The 24596-nt window shown below is 34.6% G+C and overlaps 2 protein-coding genes across 4 annotated transcripts; one reads left to right on the forward strand and one right to left on the reverse strand.

Moving 5' to 3' along the window:
- Positions 1 to 7167: 7167 nt before the first annotated feature.
- On the forward strand, positions 7168 to 9978 carry LOC111878240 (uncharacterized oxidoreductase At1g06690, chloroplastic). The gene is made up of 10 exons (XM_023874745.3): positions 7168 to 7542; positions 7691 to 7782; positions 7862 to 7902; positions 8418 to 8582; positions 8670 to 8692; positions 8938 to 9009; positions 9109 to 9276; positions 9383 to 9465; positions 9553 to 9615; positions 9698 to 9978. Exons 1-10 carry the CDS (start codon positions 7329 to 7331, stop codon positions 9881 to 9883), a joined length of 1107 nt encoding a protein of 368 aa, XP_023730513.1. The 5' UTR covers positions 7168 to 7328; the 3' UTR covers positions 9884 to 9978.
- Positions 9979 to 10018: 40 nt separating this feature from the next.
- On the reverse strand, positions 10019 to 14101 carry LOC111878239 (putative clathrin assembly protein At5g35200). Of its 3 annotated transcripts, none has more exons than XM_023874744.3 (16): positions 13947 to 14101; positions 13250 to 13374; positions 13087 to 13156; positions 12871 to 12968; positions 12655 to 12796; positions 12466 to 12566; positions 12288 to 12371; positions 12101 to 12151; positions 11895 to 11960; positions 11741 to 11806; positions 11561 to 11641; positions 11350 to 11427; positions 11100 to 11261; positions 10919 to 10994; positions 10721 to 10830; positions 10019 to 10636 (listed from the first exon to the last, which is right to left on the reverse strand). In XM_023874744.3, exons 2-16 carry the CDS (start codon positions 13346 to 13348, stop codon positions 10262 to 10264), a joined length of 1659 nt encoding a protein of 552 aa, XP_023730512.1. In that variant the 5' UTR covers positions 13349 to 13374; positions 13947 to 14101; the 3' UTR covers positions 10019 to 10261. The 3 variants fall into 3 exon arrangements, with proteins under 3 accessions (XP_023730512.1, XP_023730510.1, XP_023730511.1); XM_023874742.3 differs by having other exon boundaries at positions 11100 to 11264; XM_023874743.3 differs by having other exon boundaries at positions 11100 to 11264; positions 13877 to 14022.
- Between the last annotated feature and the right edge of the window lie 10495 nt (positions 14102 to 24596).

Genomic DNA, 24596 nt, shown 5'->3' on the forward strand with positions numbered 1-24596 from the left:
GTCTTGGACTAGAGAAGTGTATGTATGTGCTTTGGGCCATTGGTTTGGATGCCTTTTTGGTTGGGAATTGGGCCGTGTGAGGGCCCATTTATTATTAGGCTTTGGTGGTCCCAATGGGCTTAGGGAATTAATGGACTATAAGGTGGTCTATCTTTAAACCCAATAAGTGAGAGGTTGGACTTAGCTCCTAATTGAGATTATTGTGGGTTTGGCACAGAGTTAGAGTTCGGTGCGTAGCATCAGTGATTATAGGAGTTGTTCTTCATCCGAGATGAGTCTTCTCACTATACTTTACCTAGAGTGGTAATTGGAGTTATGTGACAGAGTATTTTGTATGTTATTTATATGATGTGATACACTGCATTATTTCTATGTGATTTATGTTATGTATGTTTCAGAGTTTATAGAGTTAGGACCGGAAGGTCCACAGAGTTAGGACCAGAGGGTCCACAGAGTTATAGGACTGGAGGGTCCCACTGAGACACATTAACCAGAGGGTCAAACACTATTATAGCCTCGAGTGGCTAATATGTGTTGTATGTGGTATTTTGGGGAACTCACTAAGGTTCATGCTTACCATGTTATGTCTTATGTATTTTTTCAGGTTATCTTATCTGGATCGCGGGACGGCACCGGTTTGATTGTACACTCCAGAGAAAGAGTTAAGAGGATCCTGGATTAATAATGGAGTTGTGCTTTGTAACTAAAAGAAAGAGATTTTTATAAGATATGTTATGTAGAGTATGCATTTTAAAAATGAAAAATTGTTTTAAATTTTCACGACGTTACAATATATATATATATATATATATATATATATATATATATATATATATATATATATACACACACACACACACACAGAGAAAGAGAGAGAGAGAGAGAGAGAGAGAGAGAGAGAGGTTTTAGCAATCTCTTTATTTGTTTTAGACAGATTGTAAACGGTTGACAATGTTTACTAAAAGGGGAAGACTAAACTGCAAATTTGGTCTCTGTGGTTATCAAAAAAATGTGGTTAGAGTCCAATAAGATTTTAACTTGCACCATTAGACCAAAATCAAAAAAAAATATGGATAAGGTCCCTGTTAAAAATGAAAAGACTGTTTTACCCTTTTTATTTCTTTTTTGCTTTTGTTTTTATTTATTTAAATAATTAAAAATGTTTTAATTAATTAGAAATAAAAATTGACCTCTCTCTCTTATGGTGTCATGAGCAAACTCCAAACCATGAGGAAAACAAACGGAAGAAAGAACACATTTTTACTCCAAACACAATTACTAAATCGATGTTGAACTCAAAAATCCAAACCAAATAGTGATCTAGTCCTAATCGAAGCTGGAAAAAATCAAAGATGAAATCTGGATATTGACAAAGATGGAGGTTGAGGATGAACGTGAACATAAAATGAACCAGGAATAAATTTGGGTTGTTTTCGTATTCTCTGACCACCAACATCGAATTTATTTTTTGTGTTCATCTTATTCAACATATACACACAATGATAAACACAGACACTTGCAAATCGAAACTGTGAAATAGTGCTTTTAACTAAACTTAAAAACCCAACCTAGAACCTGTGAAATTGTTATAAACCTTTAATCCAATGAGCTAATAAAAGTTCAAACACATAATAGAAAACTGAAAAGAATTAATCCCAACTTTGAACTAAATCTAATCTTTGACTGTGTGTTCATCAAAGCTTTCAAGACCCCAAAACCCAGATAACGCAAAACCTAGAAAAATCAGAATTGAAGTTGCCAAGCACCTCTAAATCATTGATATAGGTGAGAAAGAAGACAAATAGACTTTGATTCATGTGCGTATTGGCCAGAAGCTAAGTCAAAATCGTTTCAAAAAATCGATCATTTAGGAAGTGTTTCGATTCTTATACCAATGGGCTTCTCTAGATCAATTTTGAAAGTAAAGGGTTTCTCTGAGTTGATGAACCTGGTGAAGAACGTTGTTGCAGGAAAACTCTGTCTAGATTTAGAAGAGAAATGGGTTGTTGACAGAATCGAAGTAGGTGATGGTTGTGTTTTGATCATCGAGCGCCAATTGGTGACTTCTCTTTCTTTGGAATCTCTTTATTGGATGCATTTAAAGCATTTAGTTTTTGGGTTAAACGGGTTTCAAGCTTTAGGTTTGTTTGTAAAGCTAGTTGAAGAAGAAGAAGTCGGGTTTCTATGGCTTTATCTGGTTTTTGTTCATCAACAAGGGGGTGTTTGGAGAACACGATGTCTAAGGAGTTATAAGTGTGTGTGTGTGTGTGTGAGAGAGAGAGAGAGATGGGGTCAGTTTTTATTTCTAATTAATTAAAACATTTTCAATTATTTAAATAAATATTAATCAAAAAAGAAATAAAAAGGGTAAACCAATCTTTTCATGTTTAACAGGACCTTATCCACAAAAAAGATTTGATTTTAAACTAATGGTGCAGGTTGAAATCCTTTTGGACTCTATCCATATTTTTTTTTATAACCACAGGGATCAAATTTGCAGTTTAGTCAAAAGGATAACAATATTCTTGATTTATTGATATCTTTTAAACACTAATTTCTAAAATAATTTTATAAAGGGAAAACTATATGAAATAAATTAAATTCTACTTTTGTTCAAAGTGTGTGATAGGCAAATAGCAACCTCAACGTTTTATTCCCGAGTTCCATTTAAGGAGAGATATGGATAAATGTGGAGGGAAAATGAGGGGTATCGAAGGAAAATTGTGTTCCTGAGTTTTATAAATGGAAGGAAAGTGAAGGGAATGAAAGGATTTTGGAGTCATATTTTCCTTTCAAATTTTCCTTCCAAATTGGATGGATTTGGGAAGAAAATGAGAAGAAGAAAAATTTTAAGTTTATTTTCTTTTTTCTTTTAACTAAGAAACACAAAAACTTAAAAATAAATAAATAAATAAAATAAGCAACTACCGATTAGTACACTTAGGTTTGTTGCCCAAAAAACTCAACCTACACCGTTATATTTCTATTATAAATAAAACAATAGGATTTGTTATTTTACATGATTTGTTATAAAAGGTGGAAGGGAGAGAAGAATTGCATTCCCCACCAACAAGATACTGTTAACAGCTATGATAAAAGGTGACAAGTACTGCCCATAATTTTGCATGTGAACCAAACCTTCTATTCCAAGGTCCACATGGATATTATCACATCTCCTTATGTAATTAATCAAGTTATACATGACAGGCAAGAAAATGAACATTTTCAAACATTGTGTTTTTTTTTTTAGTTTTAATAACAGTATCATTCAATGGTAGGAAATATCTTATCTTTAAAGAAGTTTAGTTATTGTCTTATTTAACTTCAAATTTTGTTCTATTCTTATAAAAATTTGTATCTTTATATTTCATTATTATGAAAATGGTATAATCATCAAAATGTACACTATCATTGACATTGGGCGACATGAGCGACCGAACCAATGTCCATCTTTTTACTTTAGCGAGCCATATATATATATATATATATATATATATATATATATATATATATATATATATATATATATATATATATATATATATATATATATATATATATATATATATAAGGCTTTTACAGATAGCCCGATCTGGAATATGCCAAGTTTCAAATCCATCGAAATTTTTATAGTAGCATAAAAACATGATGCAAACCTAACGCCATGAATATGTTTCATATCATCATGAATACCATCGAAATAAATATCTAATAATATCATAAAGACCTCATGTATGAATAACAAGACCCGCAAGATCTCGACATCAAATGTATTATGGATACAAACATAAGTATAAAAAATGGAATGCAACAAGTACATGAACAAGAAATGGTTTGGTGCCTGATTTGAGTTTTCAAAAGTAAATGGTAAAAACAGTTATCCAAAAGTAAAACATTTATAAATTTTAAAATGTTAAGAACTTATCTAGTATCAAAAATAAAAGTTCCGCTGGTAATTTCTGAAATATAATGTTAAATTATTTTATTCACTAAATATAATTGAACACCAACCTGATTTGAACACCAACCTGATTTGTAATGTGGTCCGAACTTAACTTAGCCCAGGATCAGCCCAATAAAATAAAAGCAGTAGCATAGTCCAATTAATAATTTATTACAAGCCTACAAGGTAATGCATTTCTACAGTGAATTAGATCCTTCTTTTAAAATCTATATTGTATATATAAGTGTCGCCTACTATTTGACACAATATCAACATCCAATTCAAAATCTTTCAGTTTCGTTTATCCCGACATATGACGATGTTCGTTATAACAGTGGCCTTCGACCCACTATTGCTTCACAAACTCTAATATAAATATACACTTCAACTCTTGCTTTCAAGGATGTGAAAGATTATGATGCAAATTGTAAAGTAATCTTTTGATGTTTGGACTGAAAATGCATTATGCGATAAAGATAGTTATTATGGATTATCTCAAGGATACTATTAGTTGAAGAACTGATATGTGGTGTATGATGATACATAGGAACATTCTTCTTAAGATGTTAAAAAAAATATCATCCAGAGCCTACAAAAGTTGTCCATTAGCTTGAAAGTTGAGATCAGGTCTCAAAAATATGCTCATTCTACTTAAAATTTAGCATTGTAGAACGCAATAAGTCTCATAAAGCATCGCAACTTTATCTGTTTATCTCAAATTACACATTGCAACACGATAGACATATATTAGTCTTTTTGTGATCTTACGTCTTTAGTTGTATGTGGTCATGATCTTGTTTTTCTTTTATTCTGCTTAACAAGTTTTTCCTTAATTGATGTGATTTGCATCTATAAGAATTTTGATTATTGTTTAAGAACTTAAGGTTGATTTCACTGTCTTTATCAACATCAAGTAACAATAAATACTTCACTATTAAGACATGTTTTGCGAACAAATTTGGAAACCAGTTCATTCAGGGGTAAACATTTTGATTCTGATCCAATTTGCGATCATAATTTTACTAAATATAAAGCATCTGTAGGTAAAATCTCAATCTTGATAACTTTGATATATATATATATATATATATATATATATATATATATATATATATATATATATATATATATATACTAGTTTATAACACGTGGAAACCACGGTTACAAAATTAATTAAATATTCATAGTAAAAAATTCAAAATTATTAATTAATTATTTTGTATAAAATTTTAAATACATTATTAATTAAGAGATTTTTTTATTAGTTATGTAAAATTATAATTATTGATTCAAATAAATATATGGAATTAATTTATCATATATATTAGACTCTTTTTATTTGTGAACTAATGAAAACAATAATATAAAATTTAAAATTTAAAATAAAGAATAAATATATTGACAAATAACATCACATTAATTAGGAGGTTTAATGAATTTAAAATAGAAAATTAATAGAATGATAAGTGGCATCATATTAATTATGAGTTCTAATATTATGACACTAGGTGTGAGACCCATGTATTACATGGGTTTATTAAAAAAAATATGAAATTTTAACAATTTGAAAAATTTGAATTTATAAGAAAAATGAGGAATCTTTTGAATTATTAAAATTAAAGAGGCTTTAATGTATTAGATACATTACATATATAAATTATTTCTAATAAATACCTTACATATATATTACCTTACATATTAAATGTGGAATTTTAATTTAATAAAATGAAAAATACAATAAAATGACAAGTGGAAAATAGAAAATTTAAAAATGTTAGAAAATGACATGTGTCCAAATGAAGAAGAAGAGGATATGTGACAAAAAAACCTTCATTTATTATAGTAGACTTGGCAAAATGACTACTCTTTTATTAGTATAGAGATATATATGTGTGTGTGATAAGTTAAAATACTTTGATTAAAATTAGACATCTTTATTAAAATTTTGTATCACCCTATTAGTTCTTCTAATTAATGCCATATCACTTGTGAACCTATTGAATTTTTCATTTCAAATTTAAATTTTAAATTTCATATTCTAATTACATTAAATTAATAACATTAGAATAAAAATTAAAATAAAATTAATATAGATTATAATGTGATATAATTTCACGATTTAAATCAACGATTATAATTTTATATAATTAAAAAAATATATTGCAATTAGTAATTTATTTAAAAAAATATATTAATAATTTTGAATTTTTTATTAGGAAAATTTAGTTATTTTATTAGGGTTGTGCAAAAAACCGCCCGCACCGCACCAAACTGCACCACATAATGCGGTTTAGAATTTTGTGGTGCAGTTTGCGGTTCATCATTTTATCAAACCGCACTATACGGTGTGGTTTGCGGTTTGTATTTATAAAATTGCGGTTCAAACCGCACCGCACCGTATGTTATATATATATATATATATATATATATATATATATATATATATATATATATATATATATATATATATATATATATATATATATATATATATATATACTTTTTTTTCTTTACTTTGTTATAATTTCAAATCATGATTTAGAAATGATGTATATAAATATATTTCTTACAATAATCAAATATCTATAATATAACATTAAATCACTATTAGATCAAGATCTCATAGTTTACAAGAATATAGTAACTATAACGGCAAAATATAAAGCAATAACAATGATATTTACAAAACTATAGTAGCATAAATCACAATTTTTTAAAAACGATTTAACTCGAAAATTGTATTTGTTTTTATAAAATGAAAGCAATCAATTTTTTTAACCCGGTCAGATTTTTGGTTTTTTGATAGATTTAATGTTGAACAACACATCAAACCGCACAAACCGCATAAACTGTCCGCATCAAACGGCACCGCATCACGCGGTTTTGAACATTTGTGGTGCGGATTGCGGTTTCTAAAATAGTCAAACCGCATATGCGGTGCGGTTTGCGGTTTTGGCTCGAAACCACACCGCACACCCTAATTTTTATAACTGTGGTCTCATGACTTATAAACTACTAGTTTGATATAAATTAGAAAATAATAAGTTTTTTTATTAGACTATAAAAAAATATTGATGACGTTTAATCTTTTTCTTTTCCTTAAACAATACTTTATTTTTTTTAAAGTTTATCAATTTAAATTTAGAAGGGACAGAATCATATCTTTGTACCTAAAATTTGCCTAAACAAAAAATAGATGAAATAATCATATGCACAAGTACATCATGTTTCATGTGGTCCGAAGCTCTTTGGAAACTAATAGACGTGGAGAATTTATACATCGACCACCAAAAATTAATGTTTTTGCTTAGATTAGTAATTGGGTTTTCTTTTCTGAAAAGCATAATAACCAAAACCTGGAGTAATTGAAAGATCAAGTGTGGGAATGGCGTTGCAATTCACTAGTACCTGTAACTTTGCTTTTAGCCAGAGAAAGGTTGAACGAATCAGGGCAGTTGCTTCAGATGGTTTTGTGAAGGTGCAAACCGAGGAAGATAAGTTCGTGAAGCTGGGTGGTTCTGATTTGAAGCTCACAAAGCTTGGGATTGGAGCTTGGTCATGGGGCGATACCAGTTATTGGAACAATTTCGAATGGGATGGTAAGTGAGATTACATGTTGAAATGTTTGTCCACCAGGTGTTTGTTAAAAGTCCTCAGTGAACTTTTTTAAGCTTATGTGTTCTATTATCTATTGCTTTTTGACCGAAAATGGTATTGGGACCTGGTTTCTTTTCCCGATGATTGCAGATAGGAAGATGAAAGCTTGTAAGAACGCATTTGATGCAAGTATAGATAGTGGTATAACTTGGTTCGATACTGCTGAGGTTTATGGCTCCAGGGTAACAATAAATTGCATTATGATCCTACTTTTCTTGAAAAACTCTGTGTTACTACAACCTCAAATTTCTGTATTTTCAGTTCTCATTTGGCGCGATAAATTCTGAAACACTACTTGGAAGGTAATCTACAAACCATTTAGCAGTTGTTAACTTTATTTCCATAAGTTTAAATGAAATGTTGAATGAGCAATTGAAGTAGTAAGTGACACAAAGTCTGTTTATGAACTGTGTGAGTAACTGGCTATTATACCCTTCTTCTGTTAGAAGTGAATGACCATTTTACCCTTCTTTCTTTTAAGTGTTTGTATGGATAAAATACCAACTGGATAAACGATTCTAAGTGTTGTATCTGTTTATGAACCGTCTGAATGTGAGTGAATTACTATTGTACCCTTCTTTTGTTAGAAGTAAATGACCATTTTACCCTTTTTTCCTTTAAGTATATGTATGGATAAGATACTGAATGGGTACATGATGCTGTAAAAGTTATACACACAAAGTCTGTTTCTTTCATGGTCTGAATGAACTTTCGGAATGTGAGTAAATGACTATTTTACCCCTCTGTACGTCAGTCAACTTCCGTTTATAATTGAATAGAAATAATGTCATATTCACTTTGTTTTTATCTGTTTAAGATTCATTAAGGAACGTAAGAAGAAGTATCCGGAAGATGAGATAGCTGTTGCAACTAAATTTGCAGCATTACCATGGAGGCTTGGGCGCCAAAGTGTCCTCTCAGCCCTTAAGGACTCATTGAGTCGACTCGAGCTTGACTCAGTTGAACTCTATCAACTCCACTGGTTTATTTCTTAGCCTCCTCAGCTTATTTTTTCATGTCACTTTCAAGTAAATCGTAATAACCAACTAACTTTTCTATAAATTTTCAGGCCAGGAATTTGGGGAAACGAAGGTACTTTGCCTACTTGGCTACATTAATGTATTAAACTTTATATCTTTTTTTTCTTTTTTTGAAGTCCAACCATTTAACATTTTTTCTATGTGTCCAATCTTTACTTCTTTTCTATAAACAAGAATTATAAAACAAAGGGGTTGTTAAAGTAAAGTAGAATGGTAATGATGTCTGTCTAGATAAACCATTGAGCGACGCTAAAATGACCATTTTGCCCTTACATTCCACAATCAAATTCTTTTCAGGGTATATTGATGGTCTTGGAGATGCAGTGGATCAAGGGCTTGTGAAGGCTGTTGGAGTCTCCAACTATAGTGGTACATTTTCAATTTTTTTTTTTATAGTTATAATTGTTAAACCTCATTACCACTTGTTTGATGGGTTTTTTTTTTCTTTTGGGAAATTTCTTTTTATAGAAAAGCGTCTTCGTGAGGCTTATAAACAGCTAAAGAAACGCGGTATCCCTTTGGCTTCAAACCAAGTCAATTACAGTCTCATTTACAGGATACCTGAGGAAAACGGTGTCAAGGCTACTTGTGATGAACTTGGGATTAGTTTAATCGCGTATTCACCTATTGCTCAAGGTTTGAATTGTAATTTTTCATTTTTTTTATAAAGAAAAATAAAACTAAAAACCCCTAAAATTATCATTGTAATTTGCAATAACCTCGTTTTTTTCAACTCATGTAGGAGTTTTGACGGGAAAGTATACCCCACAAAACATCCCGACAGGTCCTCGAGGAAATATTTACACTGCCGAGTTCCTAACCGAGGTAAGACCACAAGGGCAAAAATGGAAAAGTTTGTGTTTTTTTATTCCATACTTATGTCATTGTCATATAATATCTGTTTCCATGCAGTTGCAACCGCTTATAAACAGGATCAAGGAGATTGGAGAGAGCTATAAGAAAACTCCAACACAAGTAAATTTAATATGACATAACAGAACAGGTTGTACTGTGTTTAGCACTGTAACCAGGACTAAGATGTATGATATGTTGCCAGGTGGCTCTCAATTGGCTCATAGCTCAAGATAATGTGATCCCAATTCCCGGAGCCAAAAATGCAGAACAAGCACAAGAATTTGGTGGGGCATTGGGTTGGAGACTAACTAGTGATGAGGTTGATGAGCTTCGTGATTTAGCTTCAAAATCAAAACCCACAATAGGTTTTCCCGTTGAAAAGATGTAAATTACCAATACACATTTCATTTTTTGTAATTAAAAAAATATATATATAGATACTTTGTTACTGATATAGATCCAATACAAACATATTTTTGTTTAGTCTCCAAGCAAACAACCTCTAAGTTTATTGACAACACTGTCCAAGAATGACCACTCAATTACTATTTATATATGATACATGAATGTGCAAATGACAATCTCAAAAGTTTTACACGATATTTCTATCTTAAACAAAATAGAAAACCTTGAAAAAAAAATTGACAGACGAAAAGAATGTGAATATAACCCGAAAACATTATTCCAACCCTTGACCTCAAATAATGAACAATGCATATTCCTACTCCTAATTAACTTGTACACATTTTCACCCTGAAAAAGCCTTCTATATAAGTCCCGTATATGGATTATACGATTGAACCGGCACACCCGACCCATAAGGGTGCGAGGTGGGCCCATACGGGTTTGCAAATGGGTTTGCACTTTGTTGTGGTGGGGCCATCATCATCATTTGTTGTTGTTGGAACATGAAGGCTTGTTGTTGATGTTGTTGTTGAGCCATAGCCATTTGTATGTTGTGTGGTGCGGGTAGGGCGGTTGAGCCATAGAATGAGCCCGGTGCGGTTTGTGGCGGCGGCATCATGGTCCCGGCTAGTGGACCGTGTTCCCATGGGTTGAAGCTCGCGGTTTGGTTTTGGTTGGTTCTTCTGATTGCGTCATCGTAGAGACTATCGAGTGTAAGTTTGTCTAGCCCTCCCGCCTGGCATTTTATATATTTGACTAATAGTCAGACAGAGACAGAAAGTCTGATAAATAATTATGTTGGGAGGTAAATGTTATGTACCAATTTGCTTGCGGAAGCGGTGGTCCCATTAGAGCTTGGAGCGGTAACTAGGGCCAACTCCCATCCCGAAGTTCCGTTGAATGAAGTTGTGGCGGTTGAAGTTGGTTGGTCTAGTCATAGCAACAAATAAATTAAATTAAAAATAAATAAATAGAAATAAATTACTATTTTTTGCGACAAACACTATAAATTACATACCAACGGGAACAATAGCCAAAGCTAAAGAATTCTTCTGGTCAAATTCAGACACGTCTGTAACCGGATCATCCAAACCCTAGCAATACAAACAAGTCATTTCTCAAGAATCCATAAATAATTAAATAATATTATATAAAAATAATAATAATACATTAGAAATAATATCAAATAATTAAAATACCAATAAATCTGGTGGTGGTTTGGAGGCAACCACTTCCACCTTAACGGGTTCAGCCACCGGTTCAGCCACGGGTGCAGGAGGTGGTGGAGATTCTGACTGTTTCTCTTGAACCTCTGTTTCCTTTTTGTATTCTATGGCCAAAATTGTTTTCGGTTTGCTATCCTGCTTTTTTGGGAACATAAAATTTAAGAAGATTTTTTTTTTTTTTTTAATTTTAAATATTTATAAGAAGTAGACAGAAATATCCTACCAGATCTTTATGAACAGTAGAAGCACGAGGAGCTTCTTTCACGTATTCTTCCATGGCTTGTAGAAATGAAGATGGGGGCTTCAGTATAAATTAAAAAAAAAAAAAAAAAAAATTAGGATGCTATAAATATAATAAACAAATCAATAGAAGTATCTTGCTATTTCTTGCATTTAATCCTAAAAACTTTATAAGCAGATGATCATATTCATACCTGCTCAATCTTAATGAACCTGTCCCCACGTCCAATATCAAGACTTTTACATACTTCATAAAACTCAGACAATCTTTCAGCCTGAAAACATTGAAGAGCATAACATATTAACATAACATATCTGCCATTTTTGCTAAAAACTTCAAAAAGTTGTGAATAAAAATCCCAGAATATTACTACCTGTTGTCCAGCTCTCCTATATATATCAAGAGCCTTAAGAGCATCATGTCGTTGCATCTCAAAGAACTGTTTCATTGTTATGTTTAAATTATCAGACCTTTCTCTTTTTCATCAAAAAGAACTTTGAATTTTAATACATAAAATTACAGTTTACCTTGTCTACCAAATTAACTGAACCATCACTAATTGCATTGTAGATTTTCATGCTTTCAGAGGCAACCTAAAGAAGCAACAAGATAATAGTAAAAAGTCATGAAAACTGAACCTTTCCCCATTAAGTCCTAACATTTTACAAATTTGCCCTCATGCTAAAGTGAAAGATGTGGTGTGTATATTATTATTAATAACAAGCTTACTAACCATAGAAAGTGCCAGCTGAATCACAAAGTTATGAACTGCTGCTCCTTGTGGCTGCATAGGATACAAATTAAGGTTCAGATTTTACTATGATTAGGTCATTAAACCCAACTTTTACATTAAAAAGCACAAAACTTTAGTGTTTATTGTTTAATAACAACTTTAACTAAATAAGTGTTAAAGATTATACCTGACAACCTAAAACACGAAATAAAAGTTGCTGAAGAGCTGGTAGTTGTTCAAGTAGATCAGGAGTATCAAGATCTTTTGTTCTCTGTATCACAATTGTTAACAAAGATTGTTAATTTAATTGAAAATTATAAATGATCAAATTATTAAACAAAACACTATATAAATTATTATCTTACAGGGCGATCTGTTTCAACATCATATTTCAAGACTCTGAAGCATTCAAGCCTTTCTTCCAAATATAATGCGTATGTCCTAACCCAGCCAGAATAATCCCATGCTGAAAAGAATATCAAAAGATATTTTTTTTCAAGGATTTATACAAATCCATATATTTTGATTCATGAAAAAGAAACATTTCAAGGTACCATTTGGACTAGAATCATCTTTGAAGTACGATAAGTTGAGCACATGGTTTCTGCTTCTTCCATAGTTGAGAAGTTCCTCTTGAAATGTGGGGTCCACCTCCCTCAAGGCCCGATGAATAACAATTAAGGTTTTCAAAGCAACCTGGATTTCAACAAATTTATTTAACCAATTTACATCATTTTTTTATAGTTTTAAATATTGGAAGGAATGCTTACAGCCCAATTATGTGTCTTTGACAATCTTCTTGCAAGAGCATGTATGCAATAAGCAACATCAGCTCGAGGTCTTGTAGCTGAGATAGCTGCAAATATAGCTGCAAAAAGGAGTGCAAAATTGGGGAAAACATTAGTTTTCCATTGTTTAAATAATATAAAGAAAGAAATACTTCTAAGATGCCCTGAATTTTTAACTTAAAAAGTAAAATAACATACCACGTATATGCTTTTCTTTTGCTGGGCGCTCAACATGGTTTGTTGCCTTGACAATATTTATATCCAATTCCTAAAGAAATTACACCAATGAACATCATTAAAGATAAGCATATTGCATGACTTTTCTTTAACTTATTAAGTTAATTTCAAAATATTCATGTACCTTGTAGTCACTACTAACTTTAGCTATATTGACAGTTGTGCTGTCCTTAATTGCTCCAAGAGCTTTCCGTAAACTGTTTTGAGTTCCACCACCTGACATTCTTCAACAAGGAATTCTAATCCGATCTACAAAATTAAGGAAAATTTTCAGGAAGATCATCTTAAAACCATCTCATCATCAAGATATCAACTCTTAGTGTAACCAACACTACTGAAACCTATTAGTTCCTTGAGTTTCAAGCATTAAAACTAAAACTATTAGTTCCTTCAGCTCAATTAGTTGATAGAATGATAGTCCACATATAGTAGAAGATGAATCTAGCCTATATACATCCCTCCTAACTTTGTACAGATATCAATAATCAAAAACAGTGTTTCGAATTAAACTAATAAGATAGAAGTCCATCGGGACCCTGAAAAGTGAAAACTACGAAATTCCATTACATCCATAAAAGGTATAGAAAATCAATTCATGTTTAGCAGGTTAGAGAAATAAAGTCGCAAATCAAAATTCAGCAACTGAGGTCAAAATCATAAACTAAAACCGAGAAACAGGCAACTAAATTCAAAACACACCCGGTATCTATTGATAGAATTGAAATGAACAAACTCAACGATGAACTCCTACCTTGCAAATTCGGTGTGTTTTAGCTTCAAAAACAGAAATTAGATGAATCAGAAAGATGAAATTGACTCACCGGAATCGTTTTCTAGAGAGAGAAAGAGAGACAGAGAGGCGTCTGGCTGGTGTGTGTTGTGTGTGTCTGCACCAAAAAGGTCTACAAAAACACAAAATTGGAAACGAATTTCGTATTTGGTTGGCCGTCGGCGTCAAATAACAAATGCTTTTCTAACATTAATTAATTATATTCTGTCTTAAAATACACCTCGATTTCAAATATAAATTATAAAAAAATGTTTAGCCAATAATTAAATTATTAATAAATATATTATATTTTAAATCGGTATGTTTTCAAAAAAGGAAACAGTTGCATTCTTTTGAAGTTAAAACAATATGAATTATATGTTTTTTCACTAAAGATATAGTATTTTTATTATTCGTTTATAAACTATTAAATATATGAAACTAATCAGATTTAATGAATAAAACATGAAGGACAAACATATGAGAATTCTGAAAAATAATGTAATTATAATGGATACTCAAATTAAAATATATGTGTTGTCATATTGAAAAGTATGTTATAGTATGTAACGTAGAAAATGATTTCCAGAGATTTGACCCCAGAGTTGTTGATACCTGCTTGTTTTTGTAAGTATTTTTATATTATTGTTATTGCTATTTTATGTATTTATTTTTGTGTAAAAATCACTTTCAGTCATGCAAAAACAATTGTATTAAGATGTTTGTATATTAAGAAGTAGTGGATAATATACTTATGACATGTCATATTTATTTTGATTATGTTAGTCATCTATGACACATCAATTGCTAACACATAAAGCACATATTGACATATTCTTTTACTTCAAGAATGAATATATAACTTAAGTATCTTCTTTAAATCAATTAGTTTTTAATTCAAAAGTTAATTCTAGTAGTTTTTTTATTGGTTTTAGCTTTTATGTTGTATATTATTTCATAAATTTCAAAATTTTATATTACACACCCAACTACTTGTCATAAATACCTGAATTAAGCTATATATTTCACCCATCGTGTGAAAATATGTAACATTTTGAGATACATTTAATTTAATTTAATTTTACTAACTAATAATTGAATAGTATAGTTGCTGTATTTTTATTTTTATTTACCAATATAATTATAAGCATATTTAAATTTAAATATTTAAAAAATGTAAAAAAGGAATAAAAAGTAAACCAGAAAATTCCAAATCTTCATTTAGATCCTCTCATTTATATCGCAACATTGCGGAAAAAGTACGATGATTGAATACATCCACAAAAAATCAAATCCATGTATACAAATAAATAGAGACCGTCCGATCAAAAATGAATGAGTTAGATTGGATTCAATGGTTTTAGCGAGACCACCTATTTTCAGATCCAGCGGTTATAGACAGCTTTGCGGTGGATGAAAGAGACAGCATGTGTTCCACAGTTTATTCACATGTGCTCCTTTAAGATACTAATATTGACAAAATAGTCCCTAACTCTTCTGTTTCGGTCAATCTTTTCATTTTGTAACTTTTTTCCCTTTTGCACCCAATTATTCATGAAAGTTTAAATCTCCCTTTTTCATGTCCCACATTTGCAATTATTATCAATAGATCTTCATTTTTCATTACGATTTTTTATTGTATAATATCGCCACCATAGTATGTTACATGTGTTAGGTAATATTTACTCTATTCCAAAATGTGTTTAGTATAGAAAAAAAATTAAAGAGGCTTTTATTATAATCTACAACTGAAGTACGAAAAGTGATTTAAAAGAAAAAAGAGGGCCGAAAGTGGGGCTAAAGTCATTATTTTAAAGTTGTGTGCATTAATAGAATTCAAATAAAGTTTGCGGGTAAAATATCAATTTATATTTTATATCTTTTACGAAAAATGAAATAATTAGCAGCTGGGCCCACTTCATGAGGTTGACCTTCTAGCAGCAGCCAATTATTCACAAAATTGCAAGTAAGGACACCAAATTGTCGGTGAGGGTATCTATATTTACATATTTCGCCCTTATAAATGAAATAATGCGAAATAAGCACTATCAATTATTAGTATATTCTAAAAGGGAAAGTCGGTGGCCCGACTTTTCTTTTAATAATCCCTACGTTGTTTATATCTATCACTTTTTTCCTTTTAGTTTATAAAAGAACATTTGTACCCTTTACTTTTTAGAATTACATTTTTACCCACTTAACTTTAAAAACTTTCTAAATTGTCATTTACACATTTTTTATTTTCTAAACTTTCGTATTTACCCATTTAATATATAATCTGATTGTTTTCATAGTTAACACTTTTAACTTTATAAATATCATTTTCACCGTTTCGACTTTGACTTTGAAAGAGTTCCTCCCATGTATTATATATAATCGGATTTTTCTATCCATCGGTTTTATCTATGTTTCAGCATAAAACTTTTACATTTTCATGTTTATTTTAAAACATTTTCTTGGCATGGTTGTTGCTCTTGACTTTAGTGACTGGCAACTTAAATCAAAGTTTCTATGCATGAATTTGATCTCTGACTTTTGTCCTAATTGCTCATATCAATAACTACATTGCTAACTACATATGACGCATCTTTTATGTTTTTTTTGGTGAAAATACATCTTTTTTGTGGAAACCAATAACAATGAATTTTTTTTCTACAACAAAAAAGTAAATGAGAAGCCCTCAGTTGCCACCTTTCTCAAATAAAAGACCTATCTTGTCAAAACTTCAAATTTCCATAGTTTCCTAGATATAACTTTGTTTCTAATGAACCTCATATCCACGAAAAGGTGACGAGAAGCCCTATGCTTCTAGCAACTCGTCGCAGCCCCGAGGCTTCCTCATGCCCGGGTTGCAGCCCACGAACCTTAAATCACGGATGATCCGAAACAGAATGTTACAATTCTCCTCCACTTGAATTAGATTTCGCCCTCAAAATCGCTCCTTATCAACACATAGATCGAACTCAATAACCTGAGAAGCACCACCGAAAGGACCTCATATCATACAATAATCTCTTCCAAAGACACCTGAACCCAGTAGGAACTCCCGACCCCAAAGAAGGATAGACCCTTCTGCCGCTGCGGTACTCGATTTGTCTCTCTAGAAATTGAAAACTCTAGCGGTCTATCTCCATGCCAGACCAAGCTCGCAAAACATCATCATGTTAATCGCTTATCGAACAACAGACTCTAAGAACACTCTACCAATTATGATTCTCTAATAGATCTCGGTCGTAACTCAAAAGGAACAGAAATGTCATATCCCACTAAGGACCCACTGCCTGATTAGCTATCAGAACTCTTCTGAAGGAATGATCCTCAAAACTCTGTCCTCATACACAAGAAGGCGGTCAAGCCAGCTCGGAACAATCCTCTGACACCCTTAATCGTAAGCCCCAGTTCCTCTCAAAAGTTCCTTCTAAAAATGAACACCAAGTCAACTCCCGACCCAATAGTTGTACCTCCAAGGGCTACTCATTACCCATCCAACAGTCAACTTTATAATTCCTTTTCATAATAGTTATCTCAGCTCATCATGTGACCCGCGAAGTCACAAAATTCGCATTACCTCAAGCGAACTCTACAATCCCCTTTCAAAAGTCGCCTCACCTCTGACCCCTGTCGTCTACTACTCGCTAGTGCCAAGCATCTCATGGTCCTTCCCAAACCAATGAACTAGCCCACTCAAGTCTAAAACACCAGACGGAAACAGATCCCTCTCAGAATGAGATCCACCCGAAAATCCCAACCTGCTCGTCCTCCACACAGATAGAGCCAAACTCACCCATCAAAGTCTGGTCCGACACAGAATTGGAACTACTCGTTCCAATCTAGCGCTCAACTAATGAACCATGTTCCACGATTATACATATGCATTACACCTTCGTCCGCCGATTCGCGACAGTCCCTCTATAACTCAAAACACAACGGGTTTCGACCACTGCCGAGACCCCAGACTCGCCCTTGGTTCGGCCCCCAGGCCCTCACAGACTCCTCCGATAAGGCTACCCAGGCCTAAAAGCCCCTCTGCGTCATCCCTGACTAGCAAGGCTGCGGCTCTCGTAGTTATACAATACTCTCTCATTGACTAACAATTGTTACGGCTCCCCATAGTCCTCTGACACTCTCTTATTGCCTCACAAATGCTACGGATCCTCTCAGTCGTATGATACTCTCTCTCTCTCTCTGACTCATGTATATTACGGCTCCCTATAATCATACGATACTTTCTCTCTGAATCATGTATGTTACGGCTCCCCGTAATCATACTCTCTCTCTCTCTCTCTCTCTCTCTCTCTTACTCATATATGTTACGGCTAAAGGGTTTTGAGCATTTTAACACTCCTATGGTATACATGCAACCCTAGAAACCTTGGATCTATGTTTTCTCTATTATATATGCAAATTTGATTTTTCCAAGGTTCTCAACCTAACTAGCATGTTATGGGGTACTTGTAACATAAAATCTAGTAGAATAACATACATTTTCTTTGTGGTTGATTGCTTGGAGTTTTGAGAGCCTAGCACCAATAATGTGGATGCCTCAAGTGGAATCACAAATCACCAAATCAACTTGGAAGCCTTTAAGAGAATAGTATGCACACTAGAAATCAACCCACTCTTGTTCACTCACACACTAGTGTCATTTCATGTGTCAAAGACCTCTTTATATAGTATGGTGGATTATGGTTACATCCATGTAAAACCTAATACCCATGACCTTTTATTTCCATATGATCTATGGGTTAAAAACTCCATGGACTATCCATGCAAGCTTAGCACATCCTAAATGAACTTTTTCCCTTTCTATTTATAAGAGTCCATATTTAATTAGTTTCTTTTGCTCACTAAATTAATTTCAAATTAATTCTTGATCAATACTAATTAAATAATATGATTTCATATTAATATATTATAACTTATAATATATTAATAAATCATAAATATACTATTCTCAAAAGATTATCCATACAAATTGTTTCAGTGAAGTGCAGCCCAAATGGACCATGTCGGGTCGGGTCAAGTACATACCAAATATAGTTACGGACTTAGACACCTTATCCAACAATGGCTCCCCGTAATCATACTATACTCTCTTTTATTCTCCATGGGCTCTCTCCACGGTCTTCCCTGTCAGTCCTAAGTGATTACTCCAACTCGGATCTGTTCACTCTCTTATCACCCCACATTCTCATCCTCAAGTCGTCACCCCACTGAGTCTACTAGCTCATGCTCTGTGGTCCAACCATGTAACAGCCCGGAATTCCAGGTATTGTTATATTTATGATTTTGGGTGTTTTAAGAGGGGACTCGGCGAGTTGGAGCCTAGACTTGTCGAGTCGGATCGCGGATCTGGTCGCGGGTTCGCGACTGGACTCGACGAGTCCGGATATGGACTCGGCGAGTCTGCGCTGTTTAGCGAAAACCCTAACCGTTCAGGTTTGGGACGTATATGAGGGACTTTATGGCCGTCATTGTTCACCCTAGTCCTATGAGAGAAACCCTAATTCGATTGTGAGCGTCTGGAGCAAGGTTGAAGACCATTGTTGATTTTGGAAGTGTTGTTTTGCAAGGAAGAAGAGGCTTGGTTAAGGGAACAACATGAGGAGCCACGTTCTGTGGATTGGGGACACAGAGAGCACGTTATTCAGGTAATATTTCGAGTTACATTCTTCTATGTTGATGTGTATATGGATTTAGGGTTTATTGAACCCTTTTGTGGCTAGATTGAATGTTACTTTAGTCCCCCAAACGATTGGAACCCTGTATTGGGATCTTTAGAAGTCCAGAATGTCCCATGCCTGAGCATTTCGGAAATCAATGGAGGTTTTGGATTGGAATCCTTATGCCTTAGGTCAAAATGTAAAGTATGAGTCATGGGGTGTATTATGAGCACCGAAATGAGGACCTTACGTGATGAATCAGTCTAGGAAGGCCAGACCTATGAATGGTCGGAGCAGTTCTGACCTTAGAAAGCAGTTTGAGCGGTTGCATGGCATGGACTCGCCGAGTCCGATGAACAGACTCGGCGAGTAGCTTGAAGATTAACTGGGACTCGTCGAGTTGTTCTTCAGACTCGGCGAGTTGAGTCGGGGTGGCCCCGCGATTCTTCCAGGAGAAACTCGTCGAGTCAAGGAGGATACTCGACGAGTAGAAAGGGAATCTTAGAGAATTGGTGAGGACGTCTAGACTCGCCGAGTCGCCCTAGCACTCGCCGAGTCAGGTCAAGTTGACCGTTGACCGTTGACCAGAGTTGACCTATGTTTGACCTCTTAGGGATAGTCAAACTTAGAAGATAAGAAGTGTTAATAAGAGATATATGATGTTATAGGGAGATTGTAGCTTGGCGGATCGAGCACGAGTGATTTCGGGATTTGCTAGCTTTCGATATTCACGAGGTGAGTCTTCTCACTATACTGTACCCGGAGGGGTTTGACTGTGTGACCGGAAGGTCAGATATGATATGTGATATGTGTGTTTTATGTGCTATGTATGATATATTTTATATGGGCCGGAAGGCATTATGTTATGGGCCGGAAGGCATTATGTTATGGGCCGGAAGGCGAATATGTTATGGGCCGGAAGGCGTTGTGTTGTGGACTGGAAGGTCGGCGTGGGTAGGACCGGAAGGTTTACCCAGCAGGGACGGAAGTCCCCTGAGACACATGGACCGGAAGGGCGTATGTGCGTAAGTTGTATATTGGGGAACTCACTAAGCATTTATGCTTACAGTTGTTATGTATGTGTTTCAGGTACTAGCGAGGACCGTGGGAAGGCGCCGGCGTGATCTGTACACACTGAAGGATGTTTTGTGATCTTGGGATTTAGATGACTTGTATTTTTGACATGGCACTTGAAATGTTTATACTTTGTTTGAATGAAAATAACTTACTTTGAAATGAAAATTTTGTTTGAAAAATTACGGTGTTACAAACCATATATAGGTACACACACACCAAGATTAAGCAACTCTACTTTTGACGACAATTGCCGCAACAAGACACTTTCTCCTGCTACAATTCACATTTGGATAGTCTCGTCCTATGACAATTAGGTGAAGGGTTCCTACTGGAACAATAGTCACTCGGTACACCACTTGTCATCTCACAACTCAAGTCTCAAAATAATCCCAAAAGTTTAGGGTGTCATACTCAGATACCCCGTTACATCATCACAGACGCTCACAATGTCTTGTCTCATCCAGGGATCTTCCACTCACAGCATACCGCAATACATCCTCTCAGAATCTCACCATGTCTTGCCTCGACCACTGATCTTCCACTCGCACAACTTGCCACCTCTAAATACTCCAACTCACAACTTGAAATACGGAGGAATCATCAATGATAAAGAACACATTGATGATTATCTGAAATCCCATCTCCTATTGCTCAAAATCCATGGAAGAATACTCATACCGACTCTGAAGTTGATTTCCAAACAACTGTTGCCCTTCCTGGTGTGCATATTATAACCCATATATCGAACTAGAAATTCTCAATAGTCGAAATCGGACCTCAACGAACCAACCGCCTCGAATCTCAACCACTGCCACTTGAAGAGTTCCTAACCACAATAAGGTCCCTAGCCAACGACTACTTACTATGGTTGCATTATCTCACTTTGCACCTTGTCTCATCCACTAATGACCCAAGTCTCATATTTCCGTACTATAGATCTCCATAATCAGTTCTTTAACCGCACTTGAACAAATCTCTGATCCTCTTAATAAAATACTCAGTTCTCCCCCACTCAGGGTATGAACCATCACCAATTGGCATACCAACAGTCTATTCCACAGACTATTTCACCAGGTACATCACACTTGACTCTTGGAACGTACTACGTAATCACTCAATAATCTTCCTAATGGAAACCAAGCAACTCCAAATATCCCGTAACTCAGATAAAAATCTTAGAATCCTCCCAACGTGACTGCTTCTAGTCATCTCGAAGCCTCAGACTGACACACCGCCGGATACCCCAACTGTTCTGAATTAGTCCTGACTCTCAATCTGGAAATAATGCAATATCACACACCTCGTCTCTGATTCCTCGACCAGCCTCCCATTACGAGAATCATCATAAAAGCAAGAGACCTCACTCTCATAGTCGATACACATCGCAGACAACGAGGGCCACCGCCCCGATATACTCCTCTTAATCACCTGGAACTGCTGCTAAAAGTATGCCTCCCTCAGTAAGGCACCTCCTTGTTCTCTTCCATCTTAGTCCCAATAATGACTCTCTCATGGAATAAGAATTACCTCGTAGCAAACATACTGCCCAAATACTCTGTTGAAAAGGTTGCAACCCTATGCTACCCCACGGGGTTTACCTCCAAACTCTGAAACCGGAAGCTCGTTATCTCTTTTGCTTCTCCCAGGAAGCGGGGACAACGCAACTCTTGTCACAAAAGGTGACGTCTCATCTATCGGTCGATTGCTCAACTCATACCGCGATCCTCCAATAAGCATCATCTTTACTTATCATTGAGTCTTGCGACTCCAATTAGCATCTCACCAATAAAATCTCTCGGAAACTAACTCGATTTCCCTCTCTAGGTATGATCCATTGAAACTCGTTCGACATGGCCCTATGGCCCCACACTCTATCATATTTGTTCTTGGTCTAATCAATCACAGTGGGATAACTGGTAAACTCTGAAGCACTAACCGTCACGAATCATGGTACTTGAACCATGTTATCACCTCTCAATCTGCCACAATCATGGTACTTGAACCATGTTATCACCTCTCAATCTACTGCATAGAGCCTCTGTAATTCTCCCTGTTTTGAGTACGGATCCTCTTCTTTCAGTAGTACGGGCCCATACTGTTGGAATAGTGTCTAAGGCTGCAACTATATTAGGCAAGTATTTGACCCGGTTGTGCATGGTCCTTTTGGGTTGCCTTCACCATAGCAACTTGATAGGATGATTTATTAAGAGAGAGTAAATATTATTAATATATTATGAGGATAATATAAAGAATAATATATTGTTATTTGATTAATATAAGTCATAGAATTAATTGGAATTAATTTGGTGACTTAAAGAGATTAATTAAATAAAGGGGTATAAACTGTCAATTGTTTGATAGTTAAGCTTTAGACTGTAAATCCTTATAGATAGAGATGGGACGAATTCTAGAAGCTAAAGGATAGCTAAATTCATCCAAGGCTTATCTATGGAAAGGATTTGGATAGCCTTAAGAGAAGATTATCCAATTAGGTTTTAGGTTGTAACCCTTAAGGAGTCTACAAGTATAAATAGACCCCATGACATAAGGAAATCGACACCTCTCCTAAAGTAAGAGAACCCTGGCCGATTTCCTCCCCTCTCCTCTCTACTAAATCATCTTTCTTGCTATTGGTGTTTGTAAGCCATTAGAGGAGTGACATTTGTGACTCTAGAAGCTCCAAGACCACAAGATCAACAAGGAACTCAAAGGTATGGTTCTAGATCTGTTTCAATGTAATTATTTAACCTAATTAGCCATTAGAAGTCTTGGATTCAAAGCATGTTTAATTAGAAAGCCTAGATCCAAGCATTAGGGTTTTGCATGCGCACATAGGAAAGTTCTTATGGCTAAAACCCATCACATACTACCTGCCACATCTACCCATACTTTCCACACGGATTGTCCCATATTTTCTAAGTAGTTGCTCAACCTTCTCGATCACCAATCGTGATACACCTGGGCGCTACCCAGCGAAGACTCTCCTCTATCAGCGTACTCACCTGACTAAAGTCACTCCCTAGGCTCTTCCTAGGTTCTCACACTTCTCTGCCATCAGCTGCTGAAAAGCTACTTATGATGTCAGCCATCTACCTCCTGAATATCGTCATATTCACTTAGTAGCTGACTCCCATCATGAAGAGTTCCACACAACACAAAGCAAACAGCATTCGGGCATCGAATAATCTCCACCAACACGTAAAACTACTCTAGGTTACAAATCCACTTGCTCAATTCGCACTCAAAAGGTATCACCGAACTCAAGCATCCCTACCCCTCGTGGGTATCTAACAACTCTCTCTGTAGGTTCCTCCAATGCTCATCTAGGTATCTCTCCTAGATTATTCCTCTACTCAAAACTCTCTCTAAAAGATTCCTATTGGATACTCTTACTCCGCACTTACTCAAGGCACATCACAAATAGCAAAAATTTCTAGGCTAAGGCATCACAAATCAGGCAACTCTAACCCTAAAAAATGAAATACCTAGCCTATCCTCTAGCATGCATCACTAATATCTCAATGATAACTCATAACACAAATAACTAAGGGTATTTCGGAAAATCATCGTTCGGGCTCTGGCTGATTGTACACACTACTCCAACTCGTTTTCTCTTAAAGCTCTTTCTCATTTTAGAAAAGTCATTTCTTTTGAAATTTTTTCTCAAATCCTCAGTTTGAGTCCAGACACACCCGAAGGCACATGCAAATCCCTCAAACCAAGGCGCTAATACCAACTTGTAACACCGTAAATTTTCGAATAAATTTTTCATTTTAAAATCACATAATTTTCATAACACATTTCCCAAAAATCCCAATTATTTAATTTACAACACGCAACTCCATAATTGTTTGATTAATAATCCAAGATCCTCAAAACATAACTCTTACTCTTGTGTGTACAATCAATCTGACGCCTTCCTGTGATCCTGAGAAGAACCTAAAACACATATCACATAACAC

The sequence above is a fragment of the Lactuca sativa genome, chromosome 8, assembly GCF_002870075.4.
Source record: "Lactuca sativa cultivar Salinas chromosome 8, Lsat_Salinas_v11, whole genome shotgun sequence".
NCBI lineage: Eukaryota > Viridiplantae > Streptophyta > Magnoliopsida > Asterales > Asteraceae > Lactuca > Lactuca sativa.